General features: G+C 46.3%; 1 protein-coding gene across 6 annotated transcripts in view; it reads left to right on the top strand.

Moving 5' to 3' along the window:
- SAMD4B (sterile alpha motif domain containing 4B) overlaps window positions 1–15,803 on the top strand; it is a 37,501-nt gene that overhangs the window by 1,741 nt on the left and 19,957 nt on the right. For 2 of the 6 annotated variants that reach the window (XM_082606820.1, XM_082606825.1), the window contains exons 2-3: window positions 10,382–10,438; window positions 11,695–12,097. In XM_082606820.1, coding sequence (XP_082462946.1) covers window positions 11,902–12,097 — 196 coding nt within the window. In that variant the 5' untranslated portion in view covers window positions 10,382–10,438; window positions 11,695–11,901. Of the gene's footprint in view, window positions 1–3,250; window positions 3,560–4,480; window positions 4,800–9,380; window positions 9,442–10,381; window positions 10,439–11,694; window positions 12,098–15,803 lie in introns of those variants that run through there. The other 4 variants (XM_082606823.1, XM_082606822.1, XM_082606821.1 and 1 more) reach the window with 4 other exon arrangements.

Below are 15,803 nucleotides of genomic sequence, written 5' to 3' on the forward strand. Positions count from 1 at the left end.
GAAAGCCCCAGAATTTTTTTTGAAAAACCCTCTACTCTGAGGTTCCCATATTCCCCCACCCCAAGACCCACCTTCCCCGTACATTCTCTTGAGACCTTTACTTAGAGATTTCTCATCTGAGCTCTTTGAGAGCTGTTCCTAAAAAGACCTCTGTCATCCTGCTCCAGTAAATCTAAGATCTCTCACAGAAGACCACACCTCCACAGACTCCCTTTAGAGAATTTTCTCCAAACTTGCTGTGCATCAACAACTCCAGCACTTCGTAAGACTTCCTCAGAACACTCTCTCTCAGGTTCTCCCTCTGACGTCCCCAAGAAACCTTATTCGGGGCCCTATCAGATATACCCCTTTTAGAACCCCCATTTACACCCTCTCATCTCCTCCATTCTCTTTCCTCTGCAATCAACTTAGAGATCCTTCTCAGATCTGAGCCTCCTTCCCCCATTGTCCCACCATAGGCCCCCAGCATCCTACAGACTCCCCCTCTCAAGAGCCTCTATGTCCCCTTTTATTAAGCAGATCCTCAAGAGATACCCTCACCTCTTGAAATCCCAACCCTCAGAGATCTTTCTCTCAGACCATTTTTCTTAGGTTCAATCTTCATAGACCCCCTTCTCCCTTTAGATCTCCCCTTCAGAGAGATGGAGAGACCCTTAACACCTTCCTTAGACTCTTTTTTTTTTCGTAAGGTTTTTATTTTTTTGGCCACGCTGCAATGCTTGTGGGATTTGAGTTCCCTGACCAGAGATTGAACCCAGGCCCTCGGCATTGAGCGCATGGAGTCCTAACCACTGAACCGCCAGGGAATTCCCACCCTCCTTAGACTCTCCTTGAAGACTCCCCCAGTTTTCCTCTCTGAAGCCTTCTCCTTCCTTTTTCCACTGTGAGGGCCTCCTCACAAAAGAATGCCTCCCCCTATAGTAGTGGCTCTCAAAGTGTTGTCCCTGGGGCTTCCCTCATAGCGCAGTGGTAGAGAGTCCGCCTGCCGATGCAGGGGACACGGGTTCGTGCCCTGGTCCGGGAAGATCCCACATGCCGCGAAGCGGCTGGACCCGTGAGCCGTGACTGCTGAGCCTGCGCGTCCGGAGCCTGTGCTCCGCAGTGGGAGAGGCCACAACAGTGAGAGGCCCGCGTACCGCAAAAAAAAAAAAAAGTGTTGTCCCTGGACCAGCAACATCAGCATCACCTGGGAACTTGTTAGAATGCAAATTCTTAGGTCCCAACCCAGACCTGCTGAATCAGAAAACCTAGGAGTAGGGCCCAGCTGCTTTTAGGCACCTTCCTGGTGATGCTGATGCATGCCCAGGTTTGAGAACCACTGCCCTCTAAGAGGATTTCCCTTTCCCCACAGAAAGTCCCCCTGAAAGATATCTCAGCCTATGCCTCTGTGCCCTACCGCCCACCCCCATTTTCCTGGGAGTCCCCTTTGTGAAGTACCTACCCTCCAGAAGATTCCTTACCCTCTTTGAAAGGTTTCTGGCTTCTCCACAAGGTTACCCCACCCTCTGAGCAATTACTTCATATTCCGCCTTTGAATGGTTCCCTTTCAGATCTCCCTCAGCATTTTCTCCTTCTGGCTTCCCCTCCACCCCTCCATACCACCCCCTTTCTGTGCTTCTGCTTCAAGTTGCTCCCCTCTTGAACACACATCCATCTCTTCTCCTTATCTATTCCTCATCTGTTCTCCACAGAGGCACCCTTGCCTTAAGGCACCTTCCAGTCTTTTCATTCTCTGTGTCTTACTGCCCAGAGCCTTCCATTGTACTTCTTAGAGCACCGCTCATCTTCTTCCTTGTAGTTTTTCATGTACTTGTCCACTCACCCTCACTGGACTGGGAGCGTGGAAAGTACCAGGATGTAACGTGTTCTTCTCTGAATCCCACAAGCTGGGATCCTTCCCTCTGTAAGTTATTCGGAATCATTGGCTCATGGGCAGCCCTTCCTGCATTTGGTCAGAAATCTCTGAGTTCCTTACTTTCACTCCCCATTCAGGTTCAACACACCTTATCCACCCCCTCCTGTCCTCTCACCTCTTTTATTCTCTCTACCCAGCTCCTTTTGCCACTCCTCCTAGGAGAGGCTGCCTTCCCCACCTTCTCTCACCTGGAACTTCTCTTTGTGCTGTTTCCTGATTCTTAGCTTCCCCGCGTCCTGTTCCTGGGGATCTGCCTCACCCCATCCTAGTTGGCTTCTCAGCCCTCCTCAGCCTTTGTAGGTCTGGGGCCTCCACAGGGCTCTCAACTTTCTCCAAGGGTTTTTGTTTCTCTCTAAGTTTGAGAAGAATAAACAGATCATGAGGTAAATACTGGGGCCGGCCTTCAGCAAGCTCATAGTACAGTAGAGAGGTTGGGCAGGTACACGGGGCAGAACGTGAGGTACAAATTATATACTGTGGAAATTTGGCAGTGAGAGAAGGCACCCTCTATCTGGAAAGACTTCATAGAAGAGGTGGTATTTGTTCTGGGTGCTGTTCCACAAGAGTTGGGACAAGGATGAGTGGCCTTCAGGCAGAGGAAGCAGCTTATGCAGTGGGTGAAAGACAAGAAAGACTCTTCATCTCTAACCCGTGGCATCTCTTCTCTTCACCTAAAGGACAGAGGTGAAAGAAAACAGATCTCTTCCATCTGCATTGTATTTGCCAGTTGCACTTTAGTGACCCACAGAGTAATGATGTTAATGACCACTGTTGATTGAGTAATTATTATCTGCCAGTCACTGTTTTAAGTGCTTCACATATATTGTCTCATCTCATATTCACAAGAACTCTCTGAGGTAGGTAAACTGTGATTATCCTCATTTTACAAAGGATGAAATTGAGGACAGGTGGCACAAATAGAAGGTCCCGGGCTCTGTCCGTCCCAGGATGATAGTGTCTGGGGTCAGAGAGTTGGATTTTCTGTTCAGATAGGGTTGGGTGCAGTGGGGCATTGTAGTGTAGTGATCAAGTACGCAGACTCTGGGGCCAGACAGGATTTGCATCCCACATCATTGCTTACCCCCTGTTTTGTGACCTAGGACAAGTTATTGAACGTCTCTGGTCCTTAGTTTCCAGAGTTGAAAAATGAAGGTAATAATAATATCTTACTTCATAGAACTATTATAAGGATTAAATAAGTTAATATGTATAAAGTATTTAGAACAATGCCCTGTATATAAGTGCTCAGTTTTAGCCAAAAAAAAAAAAAAAAGTTCATATCAACCAAGACACTAAGATATAGGTGACAGTACGTTAGCTCAAACTGGTTTAATAAAAATAAAGAGAATTAATTGGCTCATGTTACTGAAAAGTCCAGAACTAGGATGGCTCTAGACCTACCTGCATCCAGGAGTTCATTCTTCCTAGTAATCTCTCCCCATTTCTCCACTGACTTAGCTTCATCCTCAACTGGTTTCTGCTTTGTGACGACAAAGATGACCCTCAGCAACTGTAGGCTTAAACCCTACCTTCTTAGCAGACTCACTGGAAAGAGAACTCTTTCCTGAGAGCCCCAGTTTGAAAACAGTTTCCTCTCTGAATAAGTGTGAAATGGTGACAGAAGATCCTTTGAGACATGTTTAGGTGAGCGGCACTCTTAGAGACTCTCTTGCTTGCTAAATCGGATAGGACTGTGATTCCATCCCATGACCTTTCTGAGGATTGATGGTAGTCCCTCTCTTCACTGTTCCCCAGCCCCAATCATTCTCTTCTCTATGTAGTCATTTGGATCCAGAGAGAGTTTATGGCTGGTCTGACCCCACCAGACTTTCCTTTGGGATCTCACTGGGAGAAACAGGAATGAGATAACTGGCCTGGTTTGGTTATAGCCTTGGGGTAGTGGAATCCAGGAGTACTCATGTTCAGTTCCTTACCTCAGCTTTGGGTTTCTAGGGCTCAGAGCTTTAGAAGAAGGTTAAGTAGATTACTGTGAGTAGAGTTTTGTTTTGTTTGTTTTAGGGTAAATTTGTTGAATAGAGTCTGGTTGAGGGCAAGTAACAGAACAGCAGTGTAGAGTGTGCACATCTCAAACGTCTCCAGCAATTAAAGAATTTATGAAAGCACTTTTCGGGGTACAGGAGATACAGCAGTGAATGAAACAGTCAAGGTCTTAGAGCTCTTGGGTCTTATTATATTCTGATGGAGGGAAGATATATAAACAAAAGAAATCAGATAGTGATATGTGCTATGAAGGAATTAAAACAGTGTAAAGGGGGTGGAAGGTTAGCCACTGTACACAGGGTGGTCAGAATTGGCCTCTTTGAGGAGGTGACAGTTGAGCCTGATAACCTGAAAGATGAGAAGGCACCAGTTGGGGGAAGACCTAAGAGCTGGGCATTCTAATCTAAGCATTGTTCCATGTGGAGGAAGGACTGCTACAAGGTGGGGAAATTTTTCACAGATGCTTACTGAGGGTCTGTTATGTGCCAGGTACTATTCTAGGAATTGAAAATGTAGCCGTGAATAATAAAGCCACAGTCTTCCTTTCCCTCGTGGATCTTACAGTCTAGGTGTTTCCGGAAGAGCTGCAGCCTTTGAAGAAACACTTTTTGACAACGATATCAGACCAAAGACTCCTTCCTACTGGGGAGATGAGGAAGATTGGGGCACACATGAACCCAGATCTGATTGATGAGAAGGAACCAGCCATGTGATGATCTGGGGAAGAACATTTCGGGTAGAGGGGTCAGCCAGTGCAAAACCCCTGAGATGTGTTCAAGGAACATCAAGGAGATCGGTGTGGCTGAAGCATAAGTGAAGCAGAAGGGGCAAGGGCTTGGAGTGGTTGACAGAGGCCAGATCATTTGGGGCCTTGTGGGCCATGGTAAGGAGTTTACATTTTCACATAAGAGCATTGTGAAGCTATTAGAGGTGTGTTTTTGTTTTTTGTTTTTTTTTTTTTTGGCCGCGTTGGGTCTGTTGCTGCGCGCGGGCTTTCTCTAGTTGCGGCGAGTGGGGGCTACTCTTCGTTGTGGTGCGTGGGCTTCTCATTGCAGTGGCTTCTCTTGTTGCGGAGCACAGGCTCTAGGCTCACGGGCTTCAGTAGTTGTGGCACGTGGGCTCAGTAGTTGTGGCTCGCGGGCTCCAGAGTGCAGGCTCAGTAGTTGTGACAAACGGGCTTAGTTGCTCCGCGGCATGTGGGATCTTCCCAGACCAGGGATCGAACCCGTGTCTGCTGCATTGGCAGGCGGATTCTTAACCACTGCGCCACCAGGGAAGTCCCTTTTAGAGGATTTGTAAAGCAAGACAGTGACATGATTTGTTTGCATGTCTGTTTGTAAAGAAAGTTCACTGGTTTCTGCAAGGAAAACGGGCAAGAATGGAAGCAGGAGGCAATACATTTGTCCAGATGAGAAAGGATGATGACTTGAATATGGTGGTAGTAGAAATGGAGAGATACAGATACATGTTCCATGTTGAGAAAACAGGACTTAATGATGGGATTAGAGAAAGAGGAATCCAGGATGATGATACTAGGTAACAACTCTGTGAGGGTATTTATGCCTCACAACACTATGAGAGTAGGTCCTATTATTAAACCCATTTTACAGATGAGAAAACAGACACTGCAAGGTAAAATCATTTGCCCCAAATTATGCAGGTTTCCCAGAGCTCCCCAGGCTCTATTATCTTCCAGGAGGCCCTGCCTGGCTTCTCCCCTCCTCTCCTTCCCTTCTCCAGGACCATTCATACAAAAGCCTCATTCTTGGCTGAGGCAATAATATACATATTTTGTATACATATTTCACGAGTTTCTGAAAATAATGGTTGGTTTTCACAAGAGAGAAGTTGGGCTCCCTTGGCTTCTGACATTCTCCTGTTCTTCTCAAGTTGGGATAGTGAGTTAACCTTAGGTAACTAGCCTATTACTTTACTCATGAAGTGAACAAGTTCCTCCAAGGCCTATGTGGGTGCTGTAGAAAGGCTAGGGATAGGTGGGAAGGCTAATAGGACCCTCCCGTTATTTGTCCAGAGATGTTGGCGTTAAAGGGTGTATGCTTTGGTCCAGCTTTCTAGGCAGTGGAAGGGAACTTATAAATATATATAAATATATAATATATAAACTTATAAATATATATATAAACTTACATATATTTATAAGTTTACATAATTAAATATAAATAAATACGCTGTAGCGTTATTTGCAGGAAGAAGCAAGAGCTCTAAAGCCAGACTGCTTGGCCTTAAAAATCTCAGCTTAGCTGTGTGCAGTCTTGGGTAAGTGACTTGACCTTCTCTGTGCCTCAGTGTCTTCATCTGTAAAATGAGAATACTATTATATACATATGTATATTTATATTTATAGTTTTTGAGATCAGATGAGCTCATCCATGGCAAGCTATTAGCATAAGGCCTGGCACATGATACAATAATATATGATGTGAAGACATTTGAAGCATCATGCTAGGTGTTTTTATATACTTTCATTTCATTCTTACAACAAGCTTCACTGAGGAAGAAACTGAGTTACTTGCCAAAGGTCAACACAGCAAGTTAGTATCAGTAGGAAAGCTCTGGTTCAGCCAGGTCTCACTCCACGGTGCTGCTTGTGGATGAGGAGAGCTGACCTCCAGAGGCGCCTCCTGTATGTGGGCTGCTTTTCACTGGGGCCAAAGAAAGAGTCCAGTGGACAGTTTTTCCTGGAACCTCTTAGCCAATTTTTGACTCCATTTCTCACCCTCCAGGGTTAGAAGATGCTTCTCAAGAAGGTTACTTGGTCTCTTAGAGACCAAGTATGGCAGCCATATTGTTGGACTATTTGAAAGACTTTACTATAGGGGTTCCCCTCTAGTGTCTTTTCTCAAAGGCAGGGAGTCATTTTTGGTCACATAAGGATAGAGATTAGAGCAGTGGTGAATTCTCTTGTATGGGAGCAGTCAAGGCTTAAAGTTGAAACTTTTAAGTGGTAGAAACCCAGCTCAAACTGACCTCAACACAAAAGGAATTTATTGGTCCATGTAACTGAAAAGTCTGGGATGGGGAGGTGGGATGGGGGGCTTCAGGCTAACTGGAGACAGGTCTTCAAATGATGTGAACAGGTCTCTCTTTTTCTCCCCTCTTTTGATTCTGCTTTCATCTGTATTGGCTTCATTCTGAGGTAGGCCCTCACTGTGAGGTAGCACAAGTGGCAACCAGGAATATCAGGAGATGTTGTATAATCTGAGCAACCCTAACCAAGAATTTATTTTCCCCAATACTTCCAGCAAAAGTCCAAGGAGGCCTTTCCTTGGCCAGGCTTTACTCCATGTATGCTCCTAGATCCAAGAAATACAGTTAATTCTCCAAAGGGAATTTAGGGGCCTGGTACCAGAAGATGGGCATGGATGTTTGGCAGACAAATCCACCAGAGTGTATCATGGTAATTTGCTACCACAGTAAGATGTCTTCAAAGAGTCAGGGCTGATGCCTCTTCCCTGGCCAATCTCACCAAGCCAGGTCTTCCTTTCTCACTGTTGCCAAGCACGCAGGAGAGGAGGTAGCTGGGGGCCTCTGGCTTTTTGATGGAAGAAAGCCATCCAGTTCTCCTCTCCAGTCACCATCCAGACCAAACACCCAGCATTCTTCTCCTGTCCAAAACATAGAAACACTTCCTTTAGGGATGATTTTTATTGAAGTATAGTTGATTTACAACGTTGTGTTAGTTTCTGGTGTACAGCAAAGTGAATCAGTTAAGTGTGTGTGTGCGTCTGTGTGTGTGTGTGTATTCTTTTTCATATTCTTTTCCATTAGGGTTTATTACAAGATAATATAGTTCCCTGTGCTATACAGTAGGACCTTGTTTTATCTGTTTTGTATATAGTAGTTCGTATCTGCTAATCCCAAACTCCTGATTTGTTCCTCCCTTAATAGTATATTCTTAAAAGTGACTGTTTGTTACCTAAAGCCCCAGTGTTTCCTGAGGACTGTCCAAGCCATACTTGGGCACACTAGATCCTCTCTGCCAATCATGTTTCTTGAGCAGTGGGGTGGCTTAAACGTGTAGGACCTTCTCTAGGCCCTCGAGAGGGATAGTTATCGGACTTTTGGTCTTATCACAGTTTGTGTCTATCTGGTCTAAGGACTGCAGGCCACAGACTTTGTTCTGTATAGTGGTTCATTGTTGCTCTTTTAATATGAATTATTTTCCAACATTTAAAAATAGGGGAATTTTATTTAAAAATCAGATTTATGGCTCCTCTTTAAAAAATATATAATAATCTAAAATCTAACAATACTGGACCCAAATTCCTCCATGGCAGCAGTTGATTAGAGCTAAATAGTAACTTCTCCCTTTAGACAGGGTGTGTGCTTTCCAGCTCACCATAGTCCTCACCAGCCTGCTCCATTCAAAACCTGGCCTGTAAGCATCATGTTTGAGATCCTGCTGTGTCCCAAGGCTTTGCTTCTAGCATTTGGCTCAGGGGAAGAAACTAGATTAATGTTCAGTCAACAGTTTATTTGGGGGGCACAGTGCTGTTGCTTGGGAAAAGTAACAACCCAGTAAAAGTGTTTATAGGAAAGAGTGTGCACAACTTTGGTCTGTTTGTGGATTTGGTCATCTTTTTGCCGTAAACGCTGTTGGCATAGCAAACCTCCCATCACAGTTGTTCCCTCTGAAATAGTAACATGTCCTTCTATCTTATGAGTTGCCACCCAGTGAAGGAATCCCTCCCACTCCCAAGGGATATTCATCCAGCCTCTGCTTGACCACTTCCAGCAGCCAGGGAGCTTATTACCTCCTCATATGGCAGCCAGTTCCATTCTTGGACAGATACATTATTTTAAAATTCTTCCTTATGTTGAGGCAGCTGCTGTCTCCTTGGGACTGAAAGCCACAAAATGCTGGAGCTGGGAAGGGAAACTGATTTTTTAGGCACATGAGCTACCACTCATCCATCCAGTATCCAGGGCAAACATTGATAATCAATCACATTACTCTTTCTCACTGAGCCAGAAAGTAAAATGCAGCCTTAACTTTTTAAAATTAAATTTATCTTTAAAAATTACAAAAGTAATATATGTTCATTTGCAACTAGTGAAATAGTACAAAGTTATATAAAGAGAGTGTTAATAATTCCTCCTTCTCTCCAAGGTAACCAATATGAACAGCATACACATTTCTCTACATACATACATACATACATAGACATGGACATATGAGATATAAGGGCTTTTGTATATGGCTCTTTTTTTTTCATTTTACAAAAATGGCATCATTGTACATATTACTATGTACTTATGGACATCCCTCCATCTTGGTAGTTAAAGATCAAACACTATACTTAGATATAAATATATTGTTTGTATGCTGCTATCAAGATCAAGCATATTTTTAATTATTTCATAACATCCCCTTATATGAGGTATGCTCCAATTTATTAGTCATTCTCCATTGATGGGTATTGCCATTGCTTCATTTCTTCAGGACCCTTCTCACTGCAGTGTTCCGGGCAGCCACTACCAATCGATTGGAGCTAGCCTGTGAGGTAAAACCCATTTGTCATGTCTGATCCAGTCTCGCTCCTTATCTCACACATTCTAGAGAAGGGAAGCAGACTAGCTCAAAGATTAAAGTGACAGAGTGGCTGGGGCAAGACTAGAACTGAATTTTCTTGACTTTCAACATTTCCCATATCTCATGTTGCCTCTCACTTAGAGCCATCTACCCTGTTTCTCCTCTGGAGTAAATAAACAAATCTAATTCTTCTGTGTGCTACCCCTTCAGGTATTTGAAGTCAGTTATGCCATTCCTCCTGAGTCTTCTCTTCCCCAGGGGAAATTTCCCCAGTGCCTTCAAATTTTTCTCTTAGGGCAAGGTTTCCAAATCCCTTTACCATCCTTTGGGCCATTCCTTCTATCACCTCCCCAGGGGCTGTAGAAGTCCCAAGTGTGGCTTCCATGCTCACTTTCACTTATTCATTCAATAAATATATATTGAGCACCTTCTAAGTCCTAGTCACTGTCCTGGGCACTGCGCAACTATATAGCTTGCATTTGTTGGGAAGAGAGAAACAACAAACAAAAATATGATGGTATCTGAGGGTGCCAAATTATATAGAATAAATGAAATAGCATTAATATAATAGAGTGACAGAGAGACACTCCTTAGATTGGATGGTCAGGGAAGATCTCTCTGAGGAAATGACACTGAGCTGAGACCTGAGTGACAGGTAGAAGCCAGCCATGCATAGGTCTGGGGGAAGCCATGGATAGGTCCAAGTGAACAAGAACTTGGTACACAGGGAGGGTGGAGGGGCCACCAGAGTCTTGCAGGGAGCCCTGTAGGCATTTTATTTAAATGCAGTAGAAAGTCATTGGAGGATTTTAAGCCAGGGAGGCAACATTTGATTTGTCTTTTGAAAAGATTTCTGGGAGCAAGGTTTCATTCCCCCCTTACACACTTTCTCTTGTTTCTTATATCCAAAGGGATTGACAGCCAGACCAGTTCTCTCTGTTCAGCTGTCCCACTGAGGATCTATTGAGGTGAGTCACAGCCATTGTCAGTCGTACCTCACAGCCCTCCTCAGCAGGAGCATGGACATTCAGGGAGATGGCAATAGCTCCCTAAAACCTAGCCCAGCAGGTTCAATGGGTCTTTGTATGGAGTTCTCAGTCCTCTTGGCAGCCAGAGGGAGATGGAGCCAAATGGTTTGGGGATGGAGCCAAGAGCACTGGTTGCAAGAGAAACAGAGGGGAAATGTGAGTGGAGACCTGGAACAGGAGACACTTAGAAAAAACCTTAGGAGTAGTGTCCAGAAACCAGTCAACTGAAGAATAGGCCTGTTGTCTGCCCAGTTGACACAGCTCCTGTGTAGTTCCTGCCTGCAAAAGGAATTTGGACACTTCCTTGCTTGGGAGTTTTTAACATCTGATGTGTCGCCTTCTCAGGTTGGTATCCTCTTGGCTCTTAGGCGTTTGAGTGACAAGCTGCCATCTCTGGGAGCCAAGGGGACATCCCAACCCAGAGGACCTGGGTCAGGTGTAACCTTCAAGGGAATGAAGAAGAAGGGAGAGATTCACTTCAGAACAGGGATAGGTGGGATCTTAGAGATCAGAGTGGGAGAGCTGGGTTGGAACAGATGAGATCCCCCCAGCATGTTGGAGATCTTTGAAAAGGACCTCTGCCCCTACCCTTAGGCACCCAGTTACTGATCAGTTAGCTATCCACATACCTGAGTTCTCCACCAGGGTCACCACCCATCTATATCCTAGCCTTGTGGGTCTTAGCTTGAAATAATACAAAGAGTCCATAGCGTCCTTTTAGGAGGAGAGCACTCACTCTGCCCAGCTCCCTGAAGGAGGTGACCAGAGACCAGCAAGGAAAGGGCATGTGCTCAGCATCCCATGTCTGCTTAGTCATGTCACCTGGGGCCAGGTCTCCCATTAATTCAGATATTTTGCCACAGTGTGCATTGTCTCCTATTTCCCATCTAGAATATCTTGCCAACTTACTCTCTGCTTTAAATCCACTTCCTTTGGCCCTGTGGCAGCCAGACCTGAGGGGCAGCATCTTTTCCTTTGTCTGGGTCTCTGAGTCCCAATCAAGCCTTTTACCTGGATCTGGAGATTGGAGGGAGAGTTGGTTTAGTATCTGGTTAGCTTCATCTTTCTCCCAGTAGCTCAGCAGAGTAGGTACCCTGAAAGAGGAAGGCATGAGGCCTCCTTACCCCTTCAGCCCACACTCACCAGGCCACTTCCAGCCCCTTCATTCTCTCTGACCACCTTGCTTCCTTTTCCAGGAGCCTGCAGAGGAGTGGCTAGACCAAGACCTCCCCCGATGTGATCAGGTGTCCTCCTCCCTGCACCACCCATTGCCACCACGCCAGGGAACATCCTCAAGCCCTGGCCCTCAGGGGAGAGGTAACAGGAGCCTGCAGCCGAGACCATGTGACGGCGCTGGCCCTTGCCACCGCCGTCCCCCCCACCCTGGCCCCAGGCCTGGCACCATGATGTTCCGAGACCAGGTGGGCATCCTCGCTGGCTGGTTCAAGGGCTGGAATGAGTGTGAGCAGACAGTGGCCCTGCTGTCACTTCTGAAGCGGGTCACCCGCACCCAGGCCCGCTTCCTTCAGCTCTGCCTGGAGCACTCACTGGCGGACTGCAGCGACATTCACCTGCTGGAGTCGGAGGCCAACAGTGCAGGTGAGTCCCCAGAGCTGGGAGCACAGCAGGAGGGGGACCTGGAGCAGGAACAGGTAGCAGGTGTCTGAGGAGGCCTCCCCAGCAGTGGCACTGAGAAATGTGGGTTCTAGGCTTGTTGGTAGGTGAGGAGTCCCTGACCTCCCGAGTCATCATCATGGCTCCTCTGGGGCTTAGTTGCCAGAAATCCTCAGACGTGGAATGGGGGACTCCTGGGGGAGTGCAGTGCAAACTAGAAACTACCCATAACAGAGGAAGGATCACGTAGGGTGGCTTGTCTGGGCGGCTAAAAGGAACAGACTAAAGTCATCACCTATGAAAGGGGGACAGAAGGTGAGCATTAATTCATTTCTCAAGCTACGGGACATCAGAGCTAGGAGGAACTTTTAGAACTCTTCCAAAATTCACGTGTCATCTTGGACTATTCTTTACCCCCTCAAAGGTAGCTTGCACCTAAGGCATAAACAGCTTCAAGAGAGTTTTGAATTTAGATATAGTCCGTATCAGTTTCCTGAACACTCAGTAGAGAAGTGCTCTTTGTCCCACGAAGTTGACATTGGGATGGGTGAGCTAGGCTTCTCTAGAACCTCTCCCTCAGGCCCCAGGTATAGCTAGGAGTCAGTCCAGAGAACCATCTCAAGGGGCACTGCTGAAGCCATTCTGGCCTTCTGGGCCTCCACAAGGCTGGATGGAGAGGTGTTGACCTAGGTGACGGGTGGGAGTGATGGAGGCCCTAGAAGAGGGGGAGTATGTGCACCTGAAAGCTAGCTGGGGAGGGGACCCCAGGACCCCATGTAGCATGTGTCCAAACCTTTCCCATGTTCTTCCTCAGGATAACAGTTCACATTGAGTCCCTACAACAAGCCAAGTACTGGTTTGACTTGTATAGTAACTTTGAAAACAGTGTTCTTTGGTGGCTCTAGAGTCAGACTGTCGAGGTTTAAATCCCAGTTGTCACTTGCTGTATAATCAAGTAACTTCACCTTTCTGAGCCTTGGTGTCCTCATCTTTAAAACCAAGATGAAAACTGTGCTTCTAGGTTAGTTACGCCCCCTCTGAGGACAGTGCCTGGCATGTAGTAAACACTCAATGAATGTTCACTGTTAGTTTTATTGTCAGTAACCCGTTGAGTCCACACAACAACCTCATGAGACAGGTGGTGGTGTTGTCTCCATTTTACAGGTGAGGAAATCAGCATGGGCTGCTAGGATTGGCATTTGGGGACCCCCAGAGCTGCTTCCTTCCTCTTCTCAGGCCTACCTGTCTTAGCAGCAGTCACCTTCATTTTTCTGAGTTTTTATGTACAATTCACAGAAGCGCCATGGCTGTAGGGGAAGACAGCTCCTCAGGCCAGAAATCATCAGCTTAAGTCCCTGTCTTGCAGACAGTGGGCAGCAGGAACCCAGCTTGGCTCCAGCAAGCTCAGACCTCAGCCATTTCACAGCCCTCCCGTCCTCCCCACCAGGGAGGGTTCCCCTCTGCTCTAGCACCAGGGCAAGCGTTCTGGGGTTGTGGTATGGCTCTGCCCCTAGAGTGGGGGCTCCTTTGAGGCAGGCCAGTGTCTTAAGAAGCTTGGTCACACATCCCTACCACCCCATCCTGAGCAGGGAGTTGGGTGAGCACTGGGTGCCAATCCTGGCTATATATCAGAATCACACTCGTGCTTACTGCTATTTCTTTATTAGAGCATTTTTAGTTTTTGCTTTTGTTTTCAAAATTTGTGGTAAAATCAAACCATATGAAAGGTAAAAAGTGAGGTCCCCTTCCAGACTTCCACGTTCCCAATTTGTATATGTTTTATGAGATATTCTGTGCATGTATGAGCACATACAAGTTCTCCCTCCAGCTTTTTCACTGTTTTGATTGTTTTAGCACATAGAACATTGCACATATTAACCAATTTGCTTTTTTCACTTAACAGTATAACTTGAAGATCATTCCATATTCAGCACATACGTGTATACCTCGTTGTTGTTAATGGCTGCTTGATTGTAAGCATAGTAAGGTAACAGAGCCTGACCTGTGTATCAAGCAGTGCTTTACCTTTATTCCTCGTAACCCTCACAACAGCTCTGTAAGGAACGTCTTGTAACCCCCCCATTTACAAACAAGACTGAGGTCTGCAGAGATTAGTGGCTTGCCCTGGGTTGTACAACTGGTCAGAGGTGGAGCTGGCATTTGACTGTAGCTTTCTTCCTCTTGATCAGTGGCTCTGCTGCATGGTGTGCTTGGTCTTACTCTTATAAGCAGTGCTGTAATGAGTACCCTTTAAGCACCTCTAGGATAAATTTCCAGAATTCTGTGGGACTGCTAGTTCGAAGTTATGTACGTTTAAAATATTTGTTGTTACCACATTGCCCTTGAAAGACATGGTACACTTTATACCATGGTATACTTTATGCCTGAGACCCATCTCAGACAGTTTACATTAAGATACTGTGGTTAATGCCTGTCCTTGAGAATTGCTGTGGAATGAGTTGACTAGTGAATGAATATATGAATCAAGGTCTTCAGCCATAGCCCCATGTCAGGTGGTGAGAGGAAAACAAGTTGGTACTTGGGTGGATGGAGAGTTAGGGAAAACTTGAAATGAGGGAAGAGAGGGAGGGCCATGGTGTGTTCCAGAGTCAGCAGGAAGCCTGCCAGGATTAGAACAGAGCATGACTGGAGAGAGAAGTGATCACAGAGGTAAATCCTGTGGGGCCTTGAAGGCCTCTCCCTAATAGACATGGGGGCTCCAAGACTGTGTCTCCTGTCTCCCTCCCAACCTCAGGTACAGCAGCTGCCCCGCCTTATTTGTGAAGGAAGGAGCTGCTTCCTGGGCTTGGAGGCCTGCATCCTTTTGGAGGGCTTGGAGGAGCTCTGCATCCTCTGTTCATTACGGCCTTCCTATCCCACTGTTTCCTAAATTTGCATCATCAGAATCACCTGATGGGGGAGAATGTGACCTAAAATCCAGATTTCTGGATCCAGACCCACTCAGTCAGAGTTCTGAGAGGATAGGCCTGGTAGTGGGTACCTGAGTTCTCCTGCTGACCAGGCAGTTTGAGAGATGATGCTCTACTGATGATTCATTTGTCATGGGACATGAGAATAGGAATCAGGGCACCCAGGAGTTCTAGATCAAGCTCTGCCACCAACACCTTGTGTGACGTGGGCCAGCCCCATCCCTCTTGGGCCTGAGGATTCACTAGACAGTACGGGGATTGTTCTAGATACTCTCCAAGTACATCAGTAGCCCTTAGTATTTTATGGGGTGGGCCCCTCAGCGAACCTGTCCCTCCTTCCCACCAAGATGCACACTTACCCCACAAACCAATTCTTCAGTTGGTCTACCAATTCTGGATAAGGGTTGCCTGTTACAGGATCTGAAGCTCTTCTTCAGCTTTTCAGATCCCGTCAGGCCAGGAGGGCTGAACAGTGAGGCAGATCCTCTGCCTTTTTCTGGGTTTATACTCCATGTCCCACCCGTCCAACCCTGCTACTTTCTTCAGTTCTCCCAGGGAAACCCTGGGTTCAGGTTTGGGTCAGAGCTGCCTACCCACCCATCTCCTTCTCAGAAAGGGCCAGGGAATGCAGAGAGCTCAATCTTGGTGAGTGGGTTCCAATGCCAGCTTCATGTCAGAGTCACTTTATAAAAAGAACCTGAGGCCTCGGTCCTCTCTCCAGAGATTTTGGTGTTTTTTTGTTTTTGTTTTTTTTTTTTTTT

Source organism: Mesoplodon mirus (assembly GCF_964341445.2).
Source record: "Mesoplodon mirus genome assembly, chromosome: 19".
Taxonomy (NCBI): Eukaryota; Metazoa; Chordata; class Mammalia; order Artiodactyla; family Ziphiidae; genus Mesoplodon; species Mesoplodon mirus.